Genomic DNA, 22,336 nt, shown 5'->3' with positions numbered 1-22,336 from the left:
AAGTTATCTTTTGCTCTGAGAAGGAGATAATAAAATCATGCAGCTCCTCCCCTACCTGTTACTCCACACTGCTACACAGCTGGCTGAAAGAACAACACATCCCTTTACATTTAACCTGTTTTTATTCTATGTGTTAGATAAGCATGTCTATAAAAAATTTCAGGTTTTTGTATTATTTTCGCATACATTTTTGCTCTTATGCCTGGTTTGGTTAACGCTACAAGCTTTTAAACACCTTGGGTTATTGCAATAATCTAAGAGGCTTAAAACATCATAGATATAACAGGTGGGGTGAGTAAATAAACATGGCCGGCCCGGTTAGGAAGAAGCGATGGCGATACTTTTTGGAATAATTTACAGAAAAAAAGGTGACAAAATAGGTAAGCCGAAATAGGTGAGTTTTTTTTTTTTCCCTCAGGAAACGCTTCCTGATTGGTTAAAAGTCACATGGCAATGTGATCGGCTACTTTCAGGAAAAACACCTTGTATGCAATGATTTTGGGTTGGGACAATCCAGCATGTTGAATTTACCGGATTTGAGGTCAAGCGGTTGCTTCTGGAGCAGATCAGATTGCTCATAACACACCCCACCCAGCAGGATTATCTATAAAATATTTTCTTTAGAGCCATCAGGATAACTGGGGCGACTCGGAAGGGAGAGATCGTCCAAAATTAACCAATTATATTGCTGTGTGAACCAGATATTAAACAAAAAAAAAAGATAAAACAAAACAGTATGTCAAATTTATATATATTTTTTAATGCTTCTTGTATAGACTCTGTGTAAAACATGCTGGCCCATACCCTTACTAGAAGAATAACTGCTGTTGTGAGTAAACTGGAGGGAGAATAAAAAAATAAAAAATATCTGCAGTGTTGCTTTTCATCATAACAAAAAGAGAACTTTTTACCCGAAGATTCCCCCTGGAAAAGGAGGAAGAATCGTTACAATCACTTTCCTGATAGCATCTTTTACTGACATTAATAAAATATGCTTCAATCACAGCTTCTCTGTTTTCACTTCTGCCTCCTCCACACAGCAGTTATCACAGTCAGGATTTAATATGTGATCCTTCTGGCAGAAAAGAATCCAAACTTAAATTTCTGTGGTAGAACTATCACATCATTTTTTAACTACTCCCTAAACTTCTTTTTGAAACTCACTCAAATGCATCTTGAAGCCCTGCCAGCTATATAAATCCATCTGAGTCTATGCCTTTCAGGCAGTAACTTTTCACTGTGGAGCTTTTGTAATAAGGAAGACGGTTATTTACAATTAAGACAGCATTTTGTTGTTGTTTTTTTGCTCACACAGCTTGTAATGAATCCAAAGCACTCATGGCTGTTTCCAGTCTCTGAATTTCTATCTGTGTTTGTGTGTGTTTCTGTTATCTGCTTTCCTCTTTATGAATGTGATTGTTCTCCTGCTTCATTCCTCTTTTGTATCTTTCTGTCTTCTTACCTCTGTCATCTGCTATCACTTTAGGTCTGAGGTGGAGTTGTACGCAAATCTTCCACGGAGGTAGTTATAAAAACCTAAAAGATCCAACATTTTTTTGAAGCATAAAAAAAGGCACTCTGGTTCTTCTCTTTTTTTCTGTCTTTTTCATACATATTTACTGCTCTTTTTTGTTCTTTTTTGTCTGATCAGATGTTAGAGTTTTGGTTATGCAAACAACTTGAAATGTGTTGTTTTTTTTTTTTTTTGTGCTCCCATTTTCTTCAGCTCCACCAAGAGGAAGTCCTTAGATGACAGTGAGCTAGAGAGCCCCACAGATGATGTTTTTTATCCTGGACGTTCACCTGCTGCCAGCTCCTCCCAGTCCAGTGCGTGGCCCAATGACATGGATGCAGGTATCCACTCCATCCCACCCAACTCCTGTCACCCACTAGCACTCTCTTGTCTGACCTCCGCCCAACCACCAAAGCCCAAAATGATCATCCACGCGTCTTAAATGTATCCGCCTGCTTCACTCTGATGATTCACATTGTCACCCTCAAAACCATCCCACCCACTCAAACAAATCACCTCTCTTTAGTTTCACTCCAGGATACTAACATTTTGTCACAATTGGTGATCATTAGTCTCTACTGGCCAACTCTTTGAATAGAATCCTTCCTCATGTTACATGGAGATTTTAAATAAAAAACTCTTAGTTTGGAATTAGATTGGATTGGGGTAAAATTTCCCTTTAACATTAAACGACTCCAGAAAACGATTGACGATGCAGATTTCTTAAAGTTATTCACACAGCTGCTCTGGGCTTTCAATCATGCTGTTATTTTAAAGCTTTCTGATTAAGCAAATCACCATTTCTTTAAGCTGTACACACATTTTTCTTATCCCCACTCCTGTAACTACGGCTCACCCATTGGAGAAAGAGTAACAACCCTCCTTACAGCCTCCTATACCCGCCTTCCCCTTGCAGCCATAATTCATCCTGTTGATCTGAATGTTTTGCATATCATCAAACATTCGCTGCCATGGCCATATACAGATCCTCCTTCCTTCCTCTCCTTTCTTCTGTCTCTCTCACTCTTCCCCTGTCTCATTGTTAACAATACCCTTCTTCACTTTCAGTGCAGCACCATTTGGCGAGTGTGCAGGAGAGGAAGATAAAACATGAAAACGATGGCGTGCAGTTTCCTTACCATGGTTAGAACAACATTGATTACACTCATATCTATTTGCTATCTATCAAACTTTATGAAGCACAATTATTCCTGTGTAAATGTATGTGTGTGCACGTGTTTCTATACAATACATGCAGTATTACAGTTTATGTACATAGAGGATTGTTGTTTTTTTTTTTTTTTTAGATAAGCATATTTTATGATTGTTAAAAGTTGAAAAAAATAGCAAATTGCAAGATTGAAAGTAATATTTTTATTGATGATAACTTTTTAAACAGATACACGTACAGTGCCTTTATATAAGTACGAATTCACCTTCAACATTTACTCATTTTTGTCACATTACAAAAGCAGCATTCAGTGTTTTTGTGTTTTAATGTTATGTGAGGAAAAAAAGGAAAGAATGCAAAAAATGAAGTTAAAATACCTGCCCTTCATTTAATGTTTATTTAATAGAATGAGTATTATGAAAATAAGATTATTACATACAGTATACTGCACCTGGGATAAGTTAAAGGAGATATTTGCTATTATTTATAAGTGTTGTTCATTTGGCAGATCATTTTACTTGCCTACTTAAAAAAAGCACAAATTTAACCTATTCCAAGGAAATGTAAGTTATTTTTAGCTGACTTTTTCCATTGAAATAAACCCTAAGATGGTTCTGTTTGCTGTTTGACACAAAGCCATAAAAGCAACACAGCATTCATGTGAAAGAAGGTGGTCAGATGAAAACAGCATAATGGAAACCAGTAGAAGTGCAATTACTCTGCTCATTACCATAAACATAGTTAAAGATGGTGGCACTATGGGAGGCAGGGCAGAGTTGGATTTAATAACTGTATTTAATAAAGAATCTATGGCGGAACATTTAAAAATATTCACAGATGCTCAAAAAAGATGTTTAAACCACCCCTGTTTCAGTTATTCCCTACTTTGTGCTCATCACATATTTGTAATGTGACAATGAATGAAACAAGTTCAGGCTCCCTGATTCTGATCCATACCCAAACCACAAGATTTATTGGTGTGATTCATGAGCCTACAAGCGGTGGTTTTCTTGCGAAACCGTTCGAGGTCATCTAGCTTACAATGACATGACACACAGTCACACACTATGTTTACCTGCTGTACTTGTTTTGGCTCTCACAAGTACACACATGCAGAGAGGCTTACTCATATCCATGCAGACCACAGAATCTCACACACACACACATGGTATCTTCCAACCCGCCACCATGTTCACACATTGCAACACACTTGCTTATCATGCTCCCTGCCCCTGCAGGTGTTCCGGTGGCTGCTCCACCTCCATCCCTCTGTGCTCCTCTCCGTCCCTCGCCTCAAATCCCTTTTTAAAGATGTTCCTAAGGATCTGAGGTGTAAAAGCCCTCCTGCTCCCTAGCTCTCTCACTCTCTTTGGCTCTTCATCCCTGCCTCCCTTGCATCTAATTGAAAAAGGTGTACGATGGGAAGGGCCCCACTGAGAGAGGAAACATGTTAGAGGAGGAGACTTTGGAGAGAGAACCTAAGAATTAGGCAAGCAAATGGGGAAAGTGGGAAGTGCAGGAGGGAATAGAGGTTATAGCTGGCAGAGAAGAGGGCTTTGGTTTTTTTCAACTGGTGAGAAAGAAGGGTTAATTAGAATGTGAAGCAGAGGAGCCAAGAGTCTTGGGTAGGTTGTGGGTCTGTCTACTCCAACTTGAGCGGCTGCTCCTCAGCTCCTCTTCCACTTACTCTGAAATGTAATTATGGTGTTGAACAAAAAAGGTTCCTGCAAAGCCTCCCCTCCATCCTTTTTCCTACCTCTTGTCTCCACTTCATTTATTTACAAGTAAGAAATGTCTTCCACACCTCCTGGTGGATTTGGTAAACTCAAATAAATTTTTTTAATAATCTCAGGACTGTAATTGATATGCAAAAATTCAACTGAAAATGTGTTAAGCCAAAAGCTTTGAGAATTACAGAGTAAGAACCCAGGAACAAAAGAATGGATTAATGTTTCAGGGGGAGCAGAAAAATAAAGAGCAGCAAATGCGGCGTTAATAGTGTTGCCGGATTTTTTCTAAACAATCCCACCTGTCATTGGCAGTTTTTCACATGGGGATTCCTGTACAGGTGGGGGGTATATAAACAAACAAGCTCACTCACATAAACAAACAAATAAAAGGACCCTGCAGGTGCTCCATTATGTCTGCGTACCACCCATCATCCCCCACCCCCCCGGTTTGCTTAAAACCCACTAGTATCCACACAGACACAGGTTGACAAAGATGCCTCAGTACAAATAAGTCGGTTTGATTTAGAAATAGATTATTTCTGCACTTATGATGCAGCCCCGTCCAGCAGACACACAAAGAGACACAGCTGAAGCGCAGTCCCAGATGGTGTTTCCGTGTGTTTGGAGCCTTGGGATCCATGAGGATGCTGGAGACAGCTGCTCCACAGAGGCGAGGAGGGGTGGGGGGAGGTTAGAGGAGTCTATCGAAGCAACTATGATTTTATATTAATTCCAAATGATTGTAAAATTTCCCTGAGACACCAGAGACACTCGTGGTGGAGATGGCCTCATGCCCTTAGGATAAATGTTGCATATTCACAGAGGCACACCTGGGATCTCCAGTATATGTGCTTTAAATCACCGGAGTGAGAATTCCCCAACTTTCCTGCACTTATTTGAATAATTATACTTGTCTTTTAACTCCACGTGTGTGTCTGTGCCTGTGTGTACTTCAGAGGCGCATCTGGTAGTAGGCCTGTTAGTGCACAGAGACAGAAGGGTCATCAGGGGAACGCTTGATTAGTTGCCAGTGAAACATTAAGGCGTGCCAGAAGAGGAAACAGTGCAAATTTGGCACACAAAACATAACTCCAGATCAGACCACTACACCGTCTGTGAAGAAATATTGTCTATACCATTTCCTGATACTATCTCAAGTTGCCCTTCGCAAATAGGTATCTTTTTTTTCTGTTTTCAGCTTTGCTTTCTATTCTAAACACAAAGAAACCTATAGTTTATTGGGACTTTACCTGACAAGCTAATATACCTCAGCAGATTTTTTAAAAGTGGCAAAATGACACAAGTTTTCACAAATACAAACCTTCCCCTTTACTCTGCTGCAGCTATATAAAATCCCTCCTGGATAGTCACCTTTCTGTAAGTTAATCTTAGTTTAGATTTCGGTCTTTTATAGGCCTTAGTGTAAATACAGCAGTGCTTTGCTGGAGAATGTTAGTAAAAAGAAAAAGCGATTATTAAGACAGAGACTAAAGCATGTCAGAGAGAAACGTTTTAAATACATTTAAAGCAGGTTTAGCTTTTAAGACGGAGCTTTGGGTGCTTTTAAATCCATTCTGCAAATGGGAATAATCTGGGACAATACTGTTCAAGCAGATTACAAATTGGTCAGATATGAATGTCCATATCTATATAACATGGCCCACCACAGGTTCAGGTAAATCAGAACTCAAACAAACACTCTGCTAAGTCTAAGTCCTTAATAAAATTAATTGATTAGATAGCCATTATTAGTTTGAAAAGTCCTGATTGCAGTTTGATGCAATTCCTGTAGGTGGCATAGCCAATATAAAAAAAAATATATAATAATTATTGGACATCATTGATCTCACATTGGAAAAATTTACCTTTGCATTTAACCCATCCCCTTGGGGAGCAGGGGGCTTCCTTTGTGCGGCACCCAGGGGCAATCAGGGGTTAAGGGTCTTGCTCAGAGACCCAGAGTGGCAGTCTGTGGGAGTGGGGCTTGAACTCAGAACCTCAGGACTCCCAGCTCTATACCGCAACCACTAGGCCGCTACTCCCCAAGATGATTGATATCCCTGATGAAATGCTTTGTTTTGAAGAAAACAGCAGCATCATGTTGAACCACTGCTGCACATTTATTTTTTTTATATAAAGATATTCAAAATTGTTTTGCGTTCTCTCCTATAATTAAGTAAAGGTCTATCAGAGTGGTACAGTACTTGCTTAAAACAGCATCAATACTCCAGAAAAAGCACTATGGTGTCTTAACTTTTTTTTCTGCAGTTTCCGTCCCTCTCAGTTTCTCCAAGCTCTCCACCCCGGTGTCTTTTAGTCTCCTGGTCCTTTCAGACTGCTGTTATTTCCACCTTTCTCCTTCAAGTGTGACAGTGTCATAGCAATCACTGCTAACTGCTGGTGTCAGAAGTGGGATTGGGGGTTTTTCATGCTTGGAATCTCTCTGACAGTACAATACGCCCCCAGACTTGTGCTAATGTGGGGTGAGGAGGGATGTGGGGGGGAATAAATATCTGCTAAAGACATAAATGGTTCACACGAATTCACTCCCACCTGCTTGAGACTTAACTCTTTCACACAGGGAGGGAAGGTTTTACACGCCTCCACACTCCCATAGACTTTCACACGTCTCCAGCTGGAGAACTGAGGAGAAATCATATTTAATGCCTCATATGACGCGGAGCGGCACTCAGAAATAGACTACAAAACAAAAGTCCAAAAAAAAGTTTAAGAAGAAATCAGATCACACCACATACTCGTTTGGAGGATCAGGACAAAACTAAGTGGGGAGGAAATGCGCCTTTTGTTGCATCAGTCAATCGTAGCAGCGCTCTCAGAAGTGTATGAGTGCGTGCGCGTAAGAGATAATAACCATATTTAACATCTTATGACATCCCAATTTCATACATGTTGTCAGAGCAATGCAATGCAAGAAGAAAAAAAAGACACTGCTGCATTTTTCACAGGTTCTGCTTTGCTCTTTTGCTCCTTCACATATTTTCATGTCTCCCACATTCTTCTCGCCTCTCTCCCTCTGTCTCTCCTCTGTCCGTCTGCTTGTCTTTCACACTCACCAGCTGCTGTGTCCATACTGTACAGTGTGTGCTATTTCTGAATGAAGCCGTCTTCTCGTGCAGCCAGTCTGCAGACGGGGCTGAAGCCAGACCACTGCTAGTTCACTGTGGCTGCAATGTAACTGTGCTCATAGACAGAGAAACCCTGAAATTGGCACCTGGAAGAGAGAGAGAGAGAGAGAGAAATCACTGTGGGAGAGTTGAGATTATTTGAGATGCAGATGTTTCTTGGCAATTGAATAAAGACCAGATTCAGTTTGAAGTATCATTGTTATTTTTTCTCTTGTCGATATGGTTTGGGGTCCATGTCTCCCGTTTCATAAAACTATAGAGTATCATTCAGTCTCTTATTTGTACAACAGTGAATTATTATCCAATATTAGCTTTGAGGAGTTGAGACTGTTGATTTTTTTTTTATGCTTTCTGATCACCTGTAGTTTTAATTGGCATAAAGAGATACTTTGGGCTCTTTGAAGTGAGGTTTTGTGATGTTATTATTCCCTTGTTCTAAAAAAAAAAAGCCATATCACAGTCTATAAGATAAAACTAATTTTAAAACAACTAAAATGCATAAGGCTAACACCTAGCCATGCTTAATTTAGCCTTTTTTTATTTCCTTTATTTAACCAGGTAAACCCTGTTGAGATCTGGATCTCATTTTCAATGGGGAGCTGGGCAGAGATCTGCAATACAACCTGGTTACCAAAAAATACAAAAAAAAAAACAATTTAAAAAATGTAAAACAACTCCAACAAAGATTTTTTTTCATACATGACAGATCACCAGATATTTAATATTTAAACTACCTCAAAAGGTAATTCGATTTATTTTCTCAGCTGATTTAGATTCCCATTATTATATACTTGGATTTTGTAATAGCACTTATGCAGCAAATTAGCTAAACCCTCACCAGCTCACATTTTATTGTAACAGAGTCAGTTAATAACAAAAAGGTGAAACGCTCATTGCTAAAGATGACTATTATTCTATAAAAAACCATCCCACTGGGGAGCAGTGGGCTGCCCTAGTGCGGAGCCCGGGGAGCAGTTAAGGGTCTTTGCTCAGGGACCCATGGCAGACTGCGGGAGAGGTGCTCGAACTCAGATCCTCTGAATTCCAAGCGCAATGCCCTAACCACTAGGTCGCCACTCCTCTTAAAATTGTATATCGCAGATTCAAATGCTAAAATGAGCTAAAACAGGATTACCAATCTGATTAGCCAAAACCTTCCTCTGCTTTAAGGATTTTGTTTTTTGGGGGGAAGTTTGCTTTAGTTTTCTGCAAACTCACTGTGATATGGCATTTTTCTATTAAAGATGAGGGAATTAAATATTATACTACCAATAACTTCACTACCCTCCCTTCTAAACACCCTTATCACATCTATCTATCATTCTATCACCCTAATCACACTGACAGGAGTCAGTGATGCCTATAAGAAAAAAAACAAATAACATCAAGATTGTTCAGGTCCCCTTACATGAAGTTAAGATTGTTTTTTTTTTTTAAAGTATAGCTTTCAAAAAGAGCAACAGTTTGTTCATTTAAACAACCTCTTTTTTCTTCCTTTAACCCCAACTTTTATTTTTGAACCCTTTTTTTTTCTGTCAGGACTGTCCTCGCCTGGTTCACTTAAGAAGCCGGGGAAGTTTGATTTCAACGCCCTGACTTCCCAGACGAGGTCTCCCCGCATGGCGTTCACACACCACCCGCTGCCTGTGCTGGCAGGAGTGAGACCAGGTGAGAGCCCTGCCATGAACCCAACAACCCCAACACCCCTTAAAATCTGAAAAAGAGAGAGAAGGAAAGGGAGCTTTAAACTTGATCCCAGATGATCGCATTTTCATGCTGAAGCTCAAAAAAAATGAAGTCCTCAATCGCGTACCTCATAGCAGAAATCCAGCTTTTATAGCTGGTGAGAGATACCAAAGAAACGAAAACTTTTCAGTTGTTCAGTTGCAAACTGCAGAGAAGCAACGTGCCTGTGGAGTTTCACCTGTTCAGTGTTACTGCTGTCATCCTGGCTTGGCATAAATTCCTCTCTCTCTCTTTCAGGCTTTCTCCATCCATCCATTATTACCACCATCTTTGTGCTTGTGTTTTTAATATCATCATTGCATGGTTCTAGTGCTGCATCCATGCTTTTGTGAATGATTTGCTTCTCATCTTACTGCTCCATGGATTTGTTTTAATGACTGTCAAGGTCAGCTCATGCATTAAAACCGACAAAGATGAAGGAATGACTTTGAATAGATGTAAACACTTCACACCGTATTGAGCTATAAGGCACTTAAGTGGCAACATTCCTTAGAAATATCAGACAACAAGGCCAGACAACAAGGTCTAACAATTACATAGTGTGCATTAAAACCAATCAGTCTTTTTTTCCCCCTGTTTTTACATGTAGACACCCAACTCTGATATAGTTTTACTTTTCAACCACTTTCTTTTTTAAAGCATCCAATAAAGAATGACAAATTTATTGAATGAAGCAGCAGGGATAGTTACAGGTAGAGTAAAGAAGAACCAAGTAGATGTTTCTGGATGATTTTAAATTAACAATCCATTTTGCCCACAATATATCATAGAACTAAAAGGTTTCAGGACAGGCCATTGGCTACGTTCACACTGCAGGCCTTGATGCTCAATTACGATTTTTTTGTGAAATATTTCCAAATAAATGCGAATTGTATGTGATCTCCTGTGTGAACTGCAGTCATACAACACAAGTGTCCCGCATGCGCAGTAAAGGACGCAATGACGTCACAGGCCAGCGTGCTCTATGTTTGCGGAAGTAAACATGGACTGTAGTGCCAGTGCGCATCTAGCGGTCTATTCCAACCATAAAAACTCAATCTTTACAATGTTATCAAACATAAATACTGCTATCTGCATCATCATCTGCCATGGTTGTTGTTTTTCTTGCCGCTTCTATTTAGCAAGACGTACAATAGTGACCTTTGTCGGGTATTACTGGCGTTCAGGATGAATTCGACCTGGCTGTTCACACACAAGTCGCATTTGAAAAGAACAGATTCATATCGGATTCAGGACCACATAGCCAAGTCGCCTGGGTCGAATTGGAAAAAATCGGACCTGTGTTGTTCAGACTGCCATGAAAAGACCAGATCCAGGTCGCATATGGGCAAAAAAATCGGATTTGGGTCACTTCAGGCTGCAGTGTGAACATAGCCTCTTTCAAGCCCTAAGAGTTCAATGTTATTGCACTCTCTAGAACACTTGATTCTAGGATTATAAATAATGTTAGAGTGATCACTTCTGTGGCACATATTTACTTTACAAAAAAATTGCATGTTAAAGAACTTGTGGCACTTAGTTATTGGATTTACTGGTTGAAGAAAATACCAAACTGGTCAGTTACCCGTCACCAGTTACAGCCAGTAACTTATTCTTGAGGAATAGAGTGATGGAAGTTTTCTCTAGTTTCCAAAATATTCATTCTCTTTTTTTAGGGTATGTTGTCCTTTAAATAGCCTCTCGGTCTGAGAGGATTTGAAGCCAGTATCTCTTAATAGAATTCCCCCCAGTATCTCCCGTTTGCCAGAAAGTCCCAGTAGAATGGTCTCACTTTTCAAAGAAATAAAAATGTCCTCTTCTCTAAGTAATAGCCCCCCTCCTCCAGCCCATTCCATTTGTCTCTCCTAAGGGATAGATTGGTCTACAGCCAAGCTAGAGCTGCCATGTAAAGGTCATTTAAACGCATTGGCCACCATGTTAAACTATTGAATTTTGCTTGCAGAGCTCCCTACAGTATGTTTAGAAAATGTATTCTTGTCAGGATTTGCAAAATGAAGCCATGCTGTTTATCTGTGCAGAACAGTCTCAGGTCCCCCTAAAGAATCCCAAACACTAGGTTGTTGAGTTGAGATGTGTGCAAAGTGTTTAGGGAATATCTGAGCTTCCTTTGCTCCTAAGCTAACCCAATACCTTCAAACTGTAAGAGAACCACTTGCCAGGAGCTTTCTCTGAAACGGATAGGCTGCAATGACACAGTATTAGCAAATTTTGCCTCAGTGCTTTTGCTCACCTACGCATCAATACACGCCTGCGTGGATGTGTGAATTAACACTTTTATGGATGGCTTTTTGTGCAAAGATGGCTGCCATCCAAATGGAACGTCCCTCCGAGGCCTTGGTTCCACAAACATACTGGATGGCAGGGAGGAACGGAGAGTGATGGGGGTGGACAGAGTAGAAAGTGAAAAGGTTTTAAAGTCTCATGCTATGAAAGTGTTGAAGCTGTTATTTGCTTCAGCGGAGGTCTCATAAGAATGGCCGTGCCGCAGTTAGGGTTAGGACTGATTGTTTACTCCTGGATTTTGCCTTCAGACTAACATCTAAAGCTGCCAAATCAATGGATGCCTTATTAAACCTCCCTGGGAAGTCAGTCATCATGGAAGGAACTACAGGGAAATAATTTAATCCAGCAGTAGAAACAAAAAGAAAAAACTAAACACATGGAAAGCAGAACGGTCTCATGATAAGGTACAGCCAAAGAATTCAAATTATGAATACCTCGAAGGTCAAACAATAGAAGATGGAAATACAACATCACAAACAACAAGGGCTTTCCCTAACGAACAGCTTGTGTCTTTGGTTAGCCGAGCTCGTGTCCAGAGCCAGAGATTCACAGCAGGAAAAGATGGAGCATACAGCCCACTTTTTGTTTGGCTTCATGTGTGGCTTTGTGCACGTGTTTGTGGTCGGCTGACTGGCTGACTAATGTCTCTGGGAGGTGTTTGTGGTCGGTCGGGGGCAGAGGGGAGGTTCTCTCCCAAGCTTCAACCCACCGGGCAGAACCACACAACAAGGATGCGCTTCTGATGGATTGCGCATCGCGGACAAGCAATAAAACAAAAGTGGAAAAACCCAGTGTATGTGTGAAGCTCCGGTATACCCTGGTGGTTGGTTTGTGTGGGTGTTAGAGAGAGAGAAATGAAGATGGAGCAGAAGGCAGAAGATAATGTAACACCCCTACATGAAGCTAAGGAAATGCAAATGTATAAAGATAAGCTATAGTTTTACAGAAAATGTGGAAAATGGGAGAGATTAGTCATTTTAAAAACTAAAAAGAAGGGGGTTGGATTCAGTCTACAGCTTGATAAATTGAATTTAAAAACATCAGTAAAAGCAGGTCCTTTTTGTATTTTTTGTTGAAGTGTTGAATTCACTGTCTGCTTACATAAGAAGTTCAAGACATTTTAAAAGTGGAACACTAGAATCATTTTAATTTAATTAAAGAATCAATAAATTGTGTTGAAATACTAATAAAACCATGTTGGAAAATGAAGCACTTTCACACGCGTGGTTTAGTGCCATCATTTTTCTCTTAAATAAATACTTGACAATCAGGAAGAAGAGAATCTTATTAAAGTTCTTTAAATTGAAAAGTTAAAATCAGTATTAGCAGGTCCAACATTTAGAACAATAACAAATCATTCACCAAGTTGCATGTTGTAAACATGGACAAACCTGCAGTACTGCTGATGCTATTGGCTAATGTGTTCAGAATGTCTTAGTTTGTGTTTATGTTTTGTTTCTAGTGATAAAACCTGAACCTGATTTGGTGTTTTCTCCTTACTTTTCTCTTCCTCATCCTCTTTCTGTTTTTCGTTTCAAATGGCCGTCTTGTTCTCAGGGAGCCCTCGTGCCTCAGCCTCAGCCCTGCACTTCCCTTCCTCCTCTATCATCCAGCAGTCCAGCCCATACTTCACCCATCCCACCATACGCTACCATCACCAGGACCCGCTTAAGGATTTTGTGCAGTTTGTTTGCACGGATGGCACAGGGCAGCCCAGTGCACAGGTAGGTGTTTGTTTGTTTTTTACTATTTTTTTCCCTAATCTGTAAAGGAAGGAGGGGTATGCTGATCTATGTAGCAGCACAGTTTGTGATGCAAAAATGACATAAAATTAAAGTTGTTTAAACCAGAAAACCCTTTAGATTCAAGGAGAATGTCAAACACGCAAAAAAAAAAAAGAAAAACACAAAGATTCAAAAATCTGTTAAATAAATACATGTTCTTCAGTTGGGGGGAAAGATCTTGCTTATCAGATGTGCAGAGAGGTTTTGGCTGGAACTGGTCGTTCAGCTCTAGAGAAGCTAAGATCTGCGTGGCAGGCCAGCTGAGGATTTGAAGCAGCATTATATTTTGCACAGTTTGTACAATGAAGTACCGATGGAACGAACCCACGGGTGACCTTAAAGTAGAGCGGTGCACTCAAGGATCAAAGCTTTTCTGACAACCTGCCATTTTTTTTTTTTTTATTTGACTGTTTTTGTACTCCAACAACATTCCCTCAACATGCACGCCTTTAATAGTCTGTTTGGCAGTGTGCAAGGATTTGCTTGCTTAAGGCCTGGTAGGAGATCAAGTAATATAAATGAAACAAAGCAATTCAGCCTCAGATATCTGAGGGTTACCCGATGTGCAGGTCTACTGAAACACGTCATGTAGGGTAAGTGTTGATTTGGAATGAGGACTAACCCGAATGCCAAAGCTCCCAGTGGCTCAGAGGGTGCTGCTTTGGGGTTGCGTTCACACCCAGTTCATGGCAGCTTTGATAATCAAACAACATGCTCACTCTTTGTTTAGCTAGCCCTTGAGAGGTGTTTCTAGATGCTTTGACACACATCCACAGAAATGCAGAGTAGTACTGTAAACCTTTATTGGAAACCCTGTTTTTTTTCCTTTAAACATTTATTCTCATTGCTTTACAAACGAAGATTTAATATTTTATTAATGACGTACATCCACTGAAGGCACAGACACCCATCCAAGCAGGCATCATCTATAAACAGTGTTTTCAGTTCCTACATTTCACTATAACTTCTCCTAACAATCCATCGCTGTCCTTCGTTGATCAAACCATCTGTCTTTCTCTATGTGAGTGTTAGACAATATTCCTAACTCTGATATATTCAATAATATATTCCTGTGTGTGTTTGCCTGTCTTTATGTTTGTGTACTGTATGAGTCTTTACAGGGTCTCAATAAACTTGTTGCTTTTTTCACATTTTGCTTGGTTAGAACCACAAAAACCCAAAGTCCTTAGCTGGGATTTATGTGATGGACCAAAAGCGCTACGTAGAGCATCCTTAGTGGCTCGTTTGTTAGTAGTCAGATTAGGAATGGGGTGGAGAGAGAAGGGTAGACATGCAGCAAAGGTGTCTGGGTTTTAGATCTGAACCTCCAACGGCTGCATCTGCAGCCTCCACTGCATCAAGCCTTTCACTTTTATTGTTTAAATGTTTTAGGAGGTGGAGATTTAAATTGTTAAAGAATATAAGGGAATTGCTTAAATCTGTAGTCCATAACTTTACATTGTTAAAATAATTCAGGAGATGCTTCGATTTGACTGCCATGTATTCTGATATTATGTTGGTAATCAGCCATAATAATAATTTCGATGTAGTCCCTTACCAATCGCTAAACACAATCTGAAAAGCATGCCTAACTTTAACCAACAGACGTGTATTAGTCTGGAGGGAGCTGTCAGTCAACAGGTAGTGAGCGTTAAACTAGGCCAGAGTTCTCCTGGCTGTGCAGTGGAGCCACTAAGATAAGGAAGTTATAAGTTTTTTCCCTTCAAACAAAGTTTAGATTGTAAAATTTCAACGAAAACTGCCATTAGATGCATGCAGCTTTCTATTAGAATTTACATTGAAGATGTTTGTTGAAAAGACGAGGATCTAATTTTGCCTCACATGTACTGCAAACAGTTTATTTAACCTTACGCTGTTGATTTTATTTTCTTATTGCTCTCTACTTACCCTGCTTTCCTGTCAGCCATGGCTTTAGTCTCCTTCAGGAGGGGAAGAGGAATAGAGGTGGGAGCTGATGCTGTCAGTTTTTATAATCTCCCCACTTTCTCCACATTTAGAAAAAATTAAGGACTGCAGCTTTATGGTGATACTTTTTTGGGGGGGTTAAGCTCAAAACCGTCTATCATTTTCCTTCCAATTCAGACCTATCCTCTATCATATACATTTTTCAAAAAACCATTGATATTGTTTAAAAGTACCAAAATGTGAAAAAAACTCAATGGGAAGCATTTTTGCAAAGGACTGAATGTGTGTGAGTGTGTCAGGCTCCCTGTCCACTGTATATTCTTGGGGTGTGCCCCCCTTACCCTATCTGTATGGTCCGTCTGCAGCCTAATGGAGGTGGCCAGAGCAAAATGCCGGGCTCCTTCCTGTTGCCCCCGCCACCCCCGGTGGCGCGCCCTGTGCCCCTCCCCATGCCCGACTCTAAAACCATCAGCACGCCCACTGACGGTGGACTCGGCTCACCCGCATCTCCGTGTAAGTCACTCCCAACTCCCCTTCACAAAATGATGCCCGGTCCCCCCCCCTAAAAAAAAAAAAAAAATGTAAGCCTATCCAAGTCAGAATTGGCCGTAAATTTATTCTGTTTTCAGATTTCCAGGAAAGAACCAAAACAAATCCAGGCATCGTAGAAGCTCCAGTCTTATGTGTGGTATCACTGTGTTCCGTTAGCTTTGATAAAACCACACATGGTTAGCTTTAGATCATTTTTACGTAAAGTTGCAGTCTGCTCAAACACCCAGCAGCCCCCAGGGAAACAGGTGCCATTGGCGGGCCGGAAGCCACGCTTTTCAAAGCCAAACCAGAGATCCTCTGTCACTCTCCTCTGCAGCCCTTTTTAGACATGACTTTGTCACATTAATGCCTTCATCAAGCTGCTAAAAGACGCATTTCATTTATTCATACATTCAGGTCCATTCAGGTTCATTTATGATATTTTAACTCATGCTTTTAATGATTGAAACTCTAAACAGTGATGAATAGAGAAGATGTGAGCAGAAAACTGTATATACAGATAGAAATGAGTTTTGACAGGTTCATGCCTTCCATTGGATTAAATATAGCTCATATTTTTATAATAGCTCCTAGTAGAATATCATTAAATAGTAGCAGCTAAAATGCTGATTATTCAATATGAAGATAGATCTAATGGCGTCTTATTTCTAAGAGACTTCCAACATAAATTAAATCCATTTTTTTGAACTGGTGGACATTTATTTCACTCCACAAGGGAAAATGTTTTAATCATCACATTTCTGCCTGATCTTTAGCATCCAAAATGTTACATTAGACAGCCTGATGAGGAGCATATCAAACGCGGTTGTATAGGGAGCACAGATGCCGTCCAGTTTAATGAAAGACGATCATGTCTGAAAGGGGCTCATTCTCTCAAGCTTTGAAATTCAGTCGTCTTTTTTTCTCTCTCCATGTCTTTGCAAACCATTTCTGCTTCCTTCCTCCACCTTTTCTCTCCATCTTTTCTCTCTGGTGTTAGATTTCCTTTTTGCTCCACAAGAGGCAGTGTAGTTTTACTCTTTTCTTTCGAATTAGTTTGGTAGTTAGCAAAAGCAGAGCAGAGCCTATTTCCTCTCTCGCTCTAAGCCTTTGATCAGAGCAGCCTTTGCATGTCGCTCTGACAGCTGCAATACAACCTACCCTCGTCTCATTCCTTTTTTTTTTTTTTGCTTACTCCTTTTCTCTTTTTTTGTGTTTATATGCTCATATTTTCTTTTCTTTGTTTAATTTTGCTTCATTGTTCTTCCTTTTTTTTTTTCCTTTTTAAGGAGACAAAATTAGGGCAGTTGGCGTTGACTCCAAAAAGACTCCATGCCCCACTTCGCAAAAGCAATCCCCTCGCCATTTTCATACAAACCTCATAAGAGTTAAGAACCGGGAACAGGCTAAACATGAAAATACCATCATTACAAGAGCAAGATTCATCTCTAGACATGGATAGGAAAATGTGATCCAACGTGTTTAATTAGTGCTGTACTTGGGGAGTGCATAAGAGGAGTGTGATCTGAGAGCGGTGAGGCTCTGGTTGGTTCCACCCAAGCAGGTGCGGAGCTAGAGTCGGGTCATGGGAGAGGCACACCAGGAGGGGGCGCTGGACAGAGCAACCGAGGCTCCTTTTCCTTCTTTCTTCTCTTCCTTTCATTCCAGCTTCTTCCTACACTCTCAATTTAACATGTCAAACCTATTTATTTATATCAACATCTATATAAATAAATACGGAAATGTCTCGTCATTTAATTTTTTTTATTTTTTATTTTTCTCATCCTGATGACAGATATCGCTGTAAATCTTTCCTTCCCCTTTAATTTTTGTCTGTATATCTCAATAACAGCCATAAAAACACATGTAAACATGCATACAGATGCATATGGTACGCTGACACATGCATCAGTCTCCAGTCCTGTCACTGTTCACCCCCCCGCATCCCCATCCCCTTTACTCGTGCAGGTCGGGCACAGCCAAGGTTCCACTCAGCCGCCATGTTGGAGTCCTGTTAGCACAACTGCCCTAAATTTGGCCCTGTGGCATAACTGAACAATAAAATTACCCCCCCTGCCCCACCAGGCCCCTTAACGTGTTAACTATGAGTTCATTGTTGCCCTCCATGTGATGTCCACAATGGTTTCTGAAATCCCAGTGGCTTCTTCTTGAGGCCAGGGGGCTGCTAAGGAGTGTCTGTTTGCAGACTGTTTGCCCCTCCTTTAAAGCAATGAAATGGTAGGTTGACATACTTTTAAAATCAACCCACCAATAATGTGGACAAATACCCATCGACCAATTAGGAATCAAGATTCTTCCCTCTTAATGTCTTTTCATTGTAGCTCAGACAGAAACATACAGTCACAGCCTCAGCTGGTTAATTATTCCTATTTGAAATCAAATGATGATGAGAGCATCAGACTCTATTACAGGCTGAGTGTGTATGCCTGTGTGTAAAAGCATGTACACACTTGTATCTCTCTGTTTGTAGCATACTCCACGGCAGGCTCCACAGCTCCCAACCGGTTTGTCGGCATCGGAACACGGGACAACTTTCTGAATATCCCCCAGCAGACTCAGGTACCCTGCCAGCCTCCCTCATTTACTAAACATCAACATATCCACCGCCTCCTTCTCTGTTTGTGTCTTTTGTCTTCCTCCACGCTCATCACCCACTAAAATCCCAACTCTGCTCATTGCTGTTTAGAGATGCACCCTTTTCCTGGCGTCGGGGTTGGAATAACAAAGCATGTTTTTAGAACGAAGGCCATGATATAAAGGGTTTTAGCCGGACAGTGAATCTGCTAAATTGAAGAGCCAGTTAATGATATCTGACTTTATTTGGTACCTCAAGGGTCAGCCTTTAGTTTTCATCTTGCTCTGCTCTTGTAATCAGCTGTGCAAGATTTTCTGCTCCATTTCTGCTGGAAAAGTCTGTTATTTCCCTCCAAACTTTGTCTGCTATGTTGAGGGTTGCCCATGTATCAAGGCCTTCAGTTTCGGTATTGGTTTACAGTGCCTGTACCACATTAGATTCCCCACAGTGAAAGTAAGAGGTGCCAGTTCGTTTCAGCTCCAGCCGTGTTGATTTATCTCTACAAGGTCCCACAGTGCAGCGTGTGAGGCCGGCGCTGCACTACATTGTGGTTTCAGCTTTGGCTGTGCTCTGCTACTGGACTGCAGTGTCTTGGGCCTCCTCCATCACCAACACAACTTTTCTCATTAGGGGCTAACCACACCTGCCTGCAGCCAGCGCGGCTGTCCCATTCTCACCACACACACATGGAAACGATCTGCATTTCTGGTCGGCACGGCTCCCCCGGCCCCCACCACCCTAGTGCATTCTCTGTCCACATTCCCTGTGAGCTCCTGCTGCTTCCCAAGCTCCCCCACCTGCACCACTCTCCCACAGATGCAGCTTTGGCACTTAGGGGACATCCAACATGGTCCAAATGTGCATTTACATGTACAGATATACAAAATCTTGTCCTGTATTCTCTTTCCAAGGATAAACATGAACTCATATTCTCTCTATAATACCAGTTACCTTGTGTTTTCATTAAAAATGAACAATAATTATTGTTTATTCCATTAATTTCTTATTTCTGTTAGGCAAAGATAGCATCAGCTCGCAGTTAGCTGAGCCTAGTAGGTAAGCTCCAGCCTCAGCTTGTGTAAGTAGCATAGGTCTCTGCCTGTCCTGCTGTTCGCTGGCATATGGTGAGCCTCAGACGGCGGCCCTGCCAGCCCGCCTTGAGCTCTGCAAGCCAACTAGCCAAGACAGAGGGAGAAAACCTTCCCACTGTTGTCAGAGTAATAATCAGAGAAAAGCTGGTCTGAGGAGCTCTCTGGTGGTCGGACGTCAGCTATGCAGGAATGGCAAAGGAAAGATATGGAAGCATGGATGAAAACCCAGAAAGAACAGGACAGCAGAAGGAGTTAGTCGAAGCTCGCTGCGCTCCACAGTCACATCCCCGCTGTCTGGTTGCCAGCAGCGACCAGACATGATGTCATAGGCAGTTGAACTTGGACTTGAAGGAGTGGGAGGGTGGGATGGGGGGGGGGTCTCTTTCCATTGCCAAGGATTACACTGAGAGTCAGAGAGAAAAGAGAGTAAAAAGCCTTTTGGAGGCAGCAGAAGGAGGTGTTATCTACAGACGACATGATCAGACGGTCGGCTTTTAGATAAAGAAGTTTCAGAGCATTTCTACTTTCTAAAGGTTTTCTACTGTATGATTGGGGGTGGGGGGAGGCAGAGAGTTTCCTGTTGAAGGTGTGGTGAGTGGCTGCTTTCTTTAGGCTGAAGTCCGTGGAATGTCAGAAGCTGCCAGAATAGCCCGGCCTGTGCCAAAGCCTCTACCCTGCCATCTTATCAGACCAAGAAACACGATCTCTGGAGTAGCTGCTCACAGAGGCCTTACATCGTAGCCTGAGAGCACTCTGGCCCTCACAGCACACAGATCCTAGCAGGATCACCTTACATATAAAATGGTAGCAAATTATAGAGTATCTGCAGTCCTTTGCTGCCAAAGTTAAAAACTAGAATGACACAAATATAGATGCATAGATACATTGTGTTTTCAAAGTAAGGGAGGTGTCAGAATTTTTTTTAGGAAACTATGAAGCTGTAAACCAAACTTAGTGTTCAATGGGATAGCTGAGCTCCACAAATACTGTAAAAGGAATTCAATGTCGCCCTCTAGTGGTTGAACATCAAATAAGTTCCTGGTGTGTTTGCTAATTTCACTCAGGTTCTCAATCATTACCCTGAGAGCCCACTATCCTGGAAGTGTTAGACGCTTCTCTGCCGCCACACTGACTCATAGGAATAAGAGATGATTGTGTGATTAACAGGTTCCTGTGGTGCTTGATGGCACCCAGAGGAAGTAGTGCATTTTTTTTAAATAAGGTTTGCTGGAGAAAAGACATGTCTAAAAGGATTGTGGGCAATGAGGGCCAGGGTTGAGAAATGATTGGATAGGGTTTTCCCTTCCAGTGCTAAACCAAAGATGGGGGGAAAAAAGCAACTTCTTATCTTGTTCTATTTTAGATTACATACCAAAAAGCCAGTTTGACACAACTTCAAAAGATCATTTAAAAACATCTCCAGAAATTACTACTTGTTTTTATTTTTATGATTTGTTTATACAATCACAGTGGAGGGTGATGCTTGACCTACACAATATAATATATATAATACAATATATTTCAGTGACTATATCACCTTTTGATCATGTTTAATCAAGCTACTTGTGCTTCACTTAGAGAGATTGAAAGCAAAATTAGTACAGGCGTTTGTTTTTTCTGGTGTTTACATCTCTACAACTCTAAAAAGCAGCATGGCTCTGGAACCAGTTTGTTGAAAAACATGCTAAATGGTTCAACTTTACTTTTCTAAGGTTCATTTAAGTAAACAGACTACTTTAAATTGAAAATATAAAAATTTTCACATTAAATGTAAAGGTTAATCCATCTCAATAACTCAGAGTATAATGATTAGTTACACAGATTGATCTTTTAAAGAATTTACCTCTGTTAATTAACTGGATTTATTCTTACATCTTATGAAGGCATAATATTTAAACTTATAAAATCAACTAATAAAATGCAATTTTCAATCAAAAAAGTAGGCTACATGGAAAGTAAGTTTAATACCTGCTTAAAAGATATTTTCAATCAGTTAAAATTCTAATTTATTAAATGGGAATTTTCAGAAAGATTAGTTTGCATAGCAACAAAAAACATAAATATTTCACATTACGGTTTACACGGTCAGACCGTAAACTGTGTTGAAATATATAAAAAAAAAATTGGTTTTGAAGATAGTTGAAGATTTTTGCTGTCCTCTGAGAAATAAGTTTTCCATATATTTTTTGACTAACATCTTTTACTTTATGTAGGATTTACAGCATGACTGACCTCATGACTGCATGTGAAGTGTCACCATGTCCTAAATTGTTAACTTTCCCCCCTCTGTCATGAATTTCTCTGCATGCAGCTTGTAGAAACTGAGATGATTTGAAATATAAATGCACTAAAAAGTTGTAAAAATGTATGTTTTTGTTGTTTTTTTTTTCTACAGTCTTGGTTCCTCTGACAAGGCTTCTCTGAATCAACAGCTAAACGTGTGTCATGAAAATTGGAAATCTTGAAAAGCAAAATGCCACCCTCCCCTCCCCCCGCTGATAAAGGACAAACTGCTGACACTAAAAAGGTCTTTCTCGCCAAACACTATTGAAAGTACTACCACAGAACATGGAAGAACCCTACCCCGCCCCGGGAGGACCCCCCCCCCCCCAACATGATTCGAATAGAACTGGTCGTCCCCTTTTCACGGAGGAGGCTCCATCCAGATCGAGCGGACAGACTCTGAACGCAGGGAAGAGGAAGAGGAGGAACTGTCTCAGAAACACTTGGAAAAACGGCAGAAAGAAAACACAATGTAAAAAAGAAAAAAAAAAACAACAAAAAAAACCTGACAAATGACCAATTTAACATTTGTTTAT

At 40.7% G+C, this 22,336-nt stretch overlaps 1 protein-coding gene across 12 annotated transcripts in view; it reads left to right on the top strand.

The window, feature by feature from the left end:
• Positions 1-22,336, top strand: part of LOC107095699 (nuclear factor 1 X-type-like) — a 127,304-nt gene that overhangs the window by 100,727 nt on the left and 4,241 nt on the right. For 3 of the 12 annotated variants that reach the window (XM_015391922.1, XM_015391924.1, XM_015391926.1), the window contains 8 exons: positions 1,487-1,522; positions 1,727-1,854; positions 2,582-2,656; positions 9,100-9,228; positions 13,147-13,313; positions 15,665-15,812; positions 18,322-18,410; positions 21,913-22,336. The exon at positions 21,913-22,336 is cut by the window's right edge and continues 4,241 nt beyond it. In XM_015391922.1, coding sequence (XP_015247408.1) covers positions 1,487-1,522; positions 1,727-1,854; positions 2,582-2,656; positions 9,100-9,228; positions 13,147-13,313; positions 15,665-15,812; positions 18,322-18,410; positions 21,913-21,927 — 787 coding nt within the window. In that variant the 3' untranslated portion in view covers positions 21,928-22,336. The remainder of the gene's footprint in view (positions 1-1,486; positions 1,523-1,726; positions 1,855-2,581; positions 2,657-9,099; positions 9,229-13,146; positions 13,314-15,664; positions 15,813-18,321; positions 18,411-21,912) is intronic. The other 9 variants (XM_015391928.1, XM_015391925.1, XM_015391923.1 and 6 more) reach the window with 9 other exon arrangements.

The sequence above is a fragment of the Cyprinodon variegatus genome, unplaced genomic scaffold (genome assembly GCF_000732505.1).
Source record: "Cyprinodon variegatus isolate N-32 unplaced genomic scaffold, C_variegatus-1.0 Scaffold564, whole genome shotgun sequence".
In the NCBI taxonomy this organism is placed as follows: Eukaryota; Metazoa; Chordata; class Actinopteri; order Cyprinodontiformes; family Cyprinodontidae; genus Cyprinodon; species Cyprinodon variegatus.
This window is presented reverse-complemented; position numbering and strand designations above follow the sequence as displayed.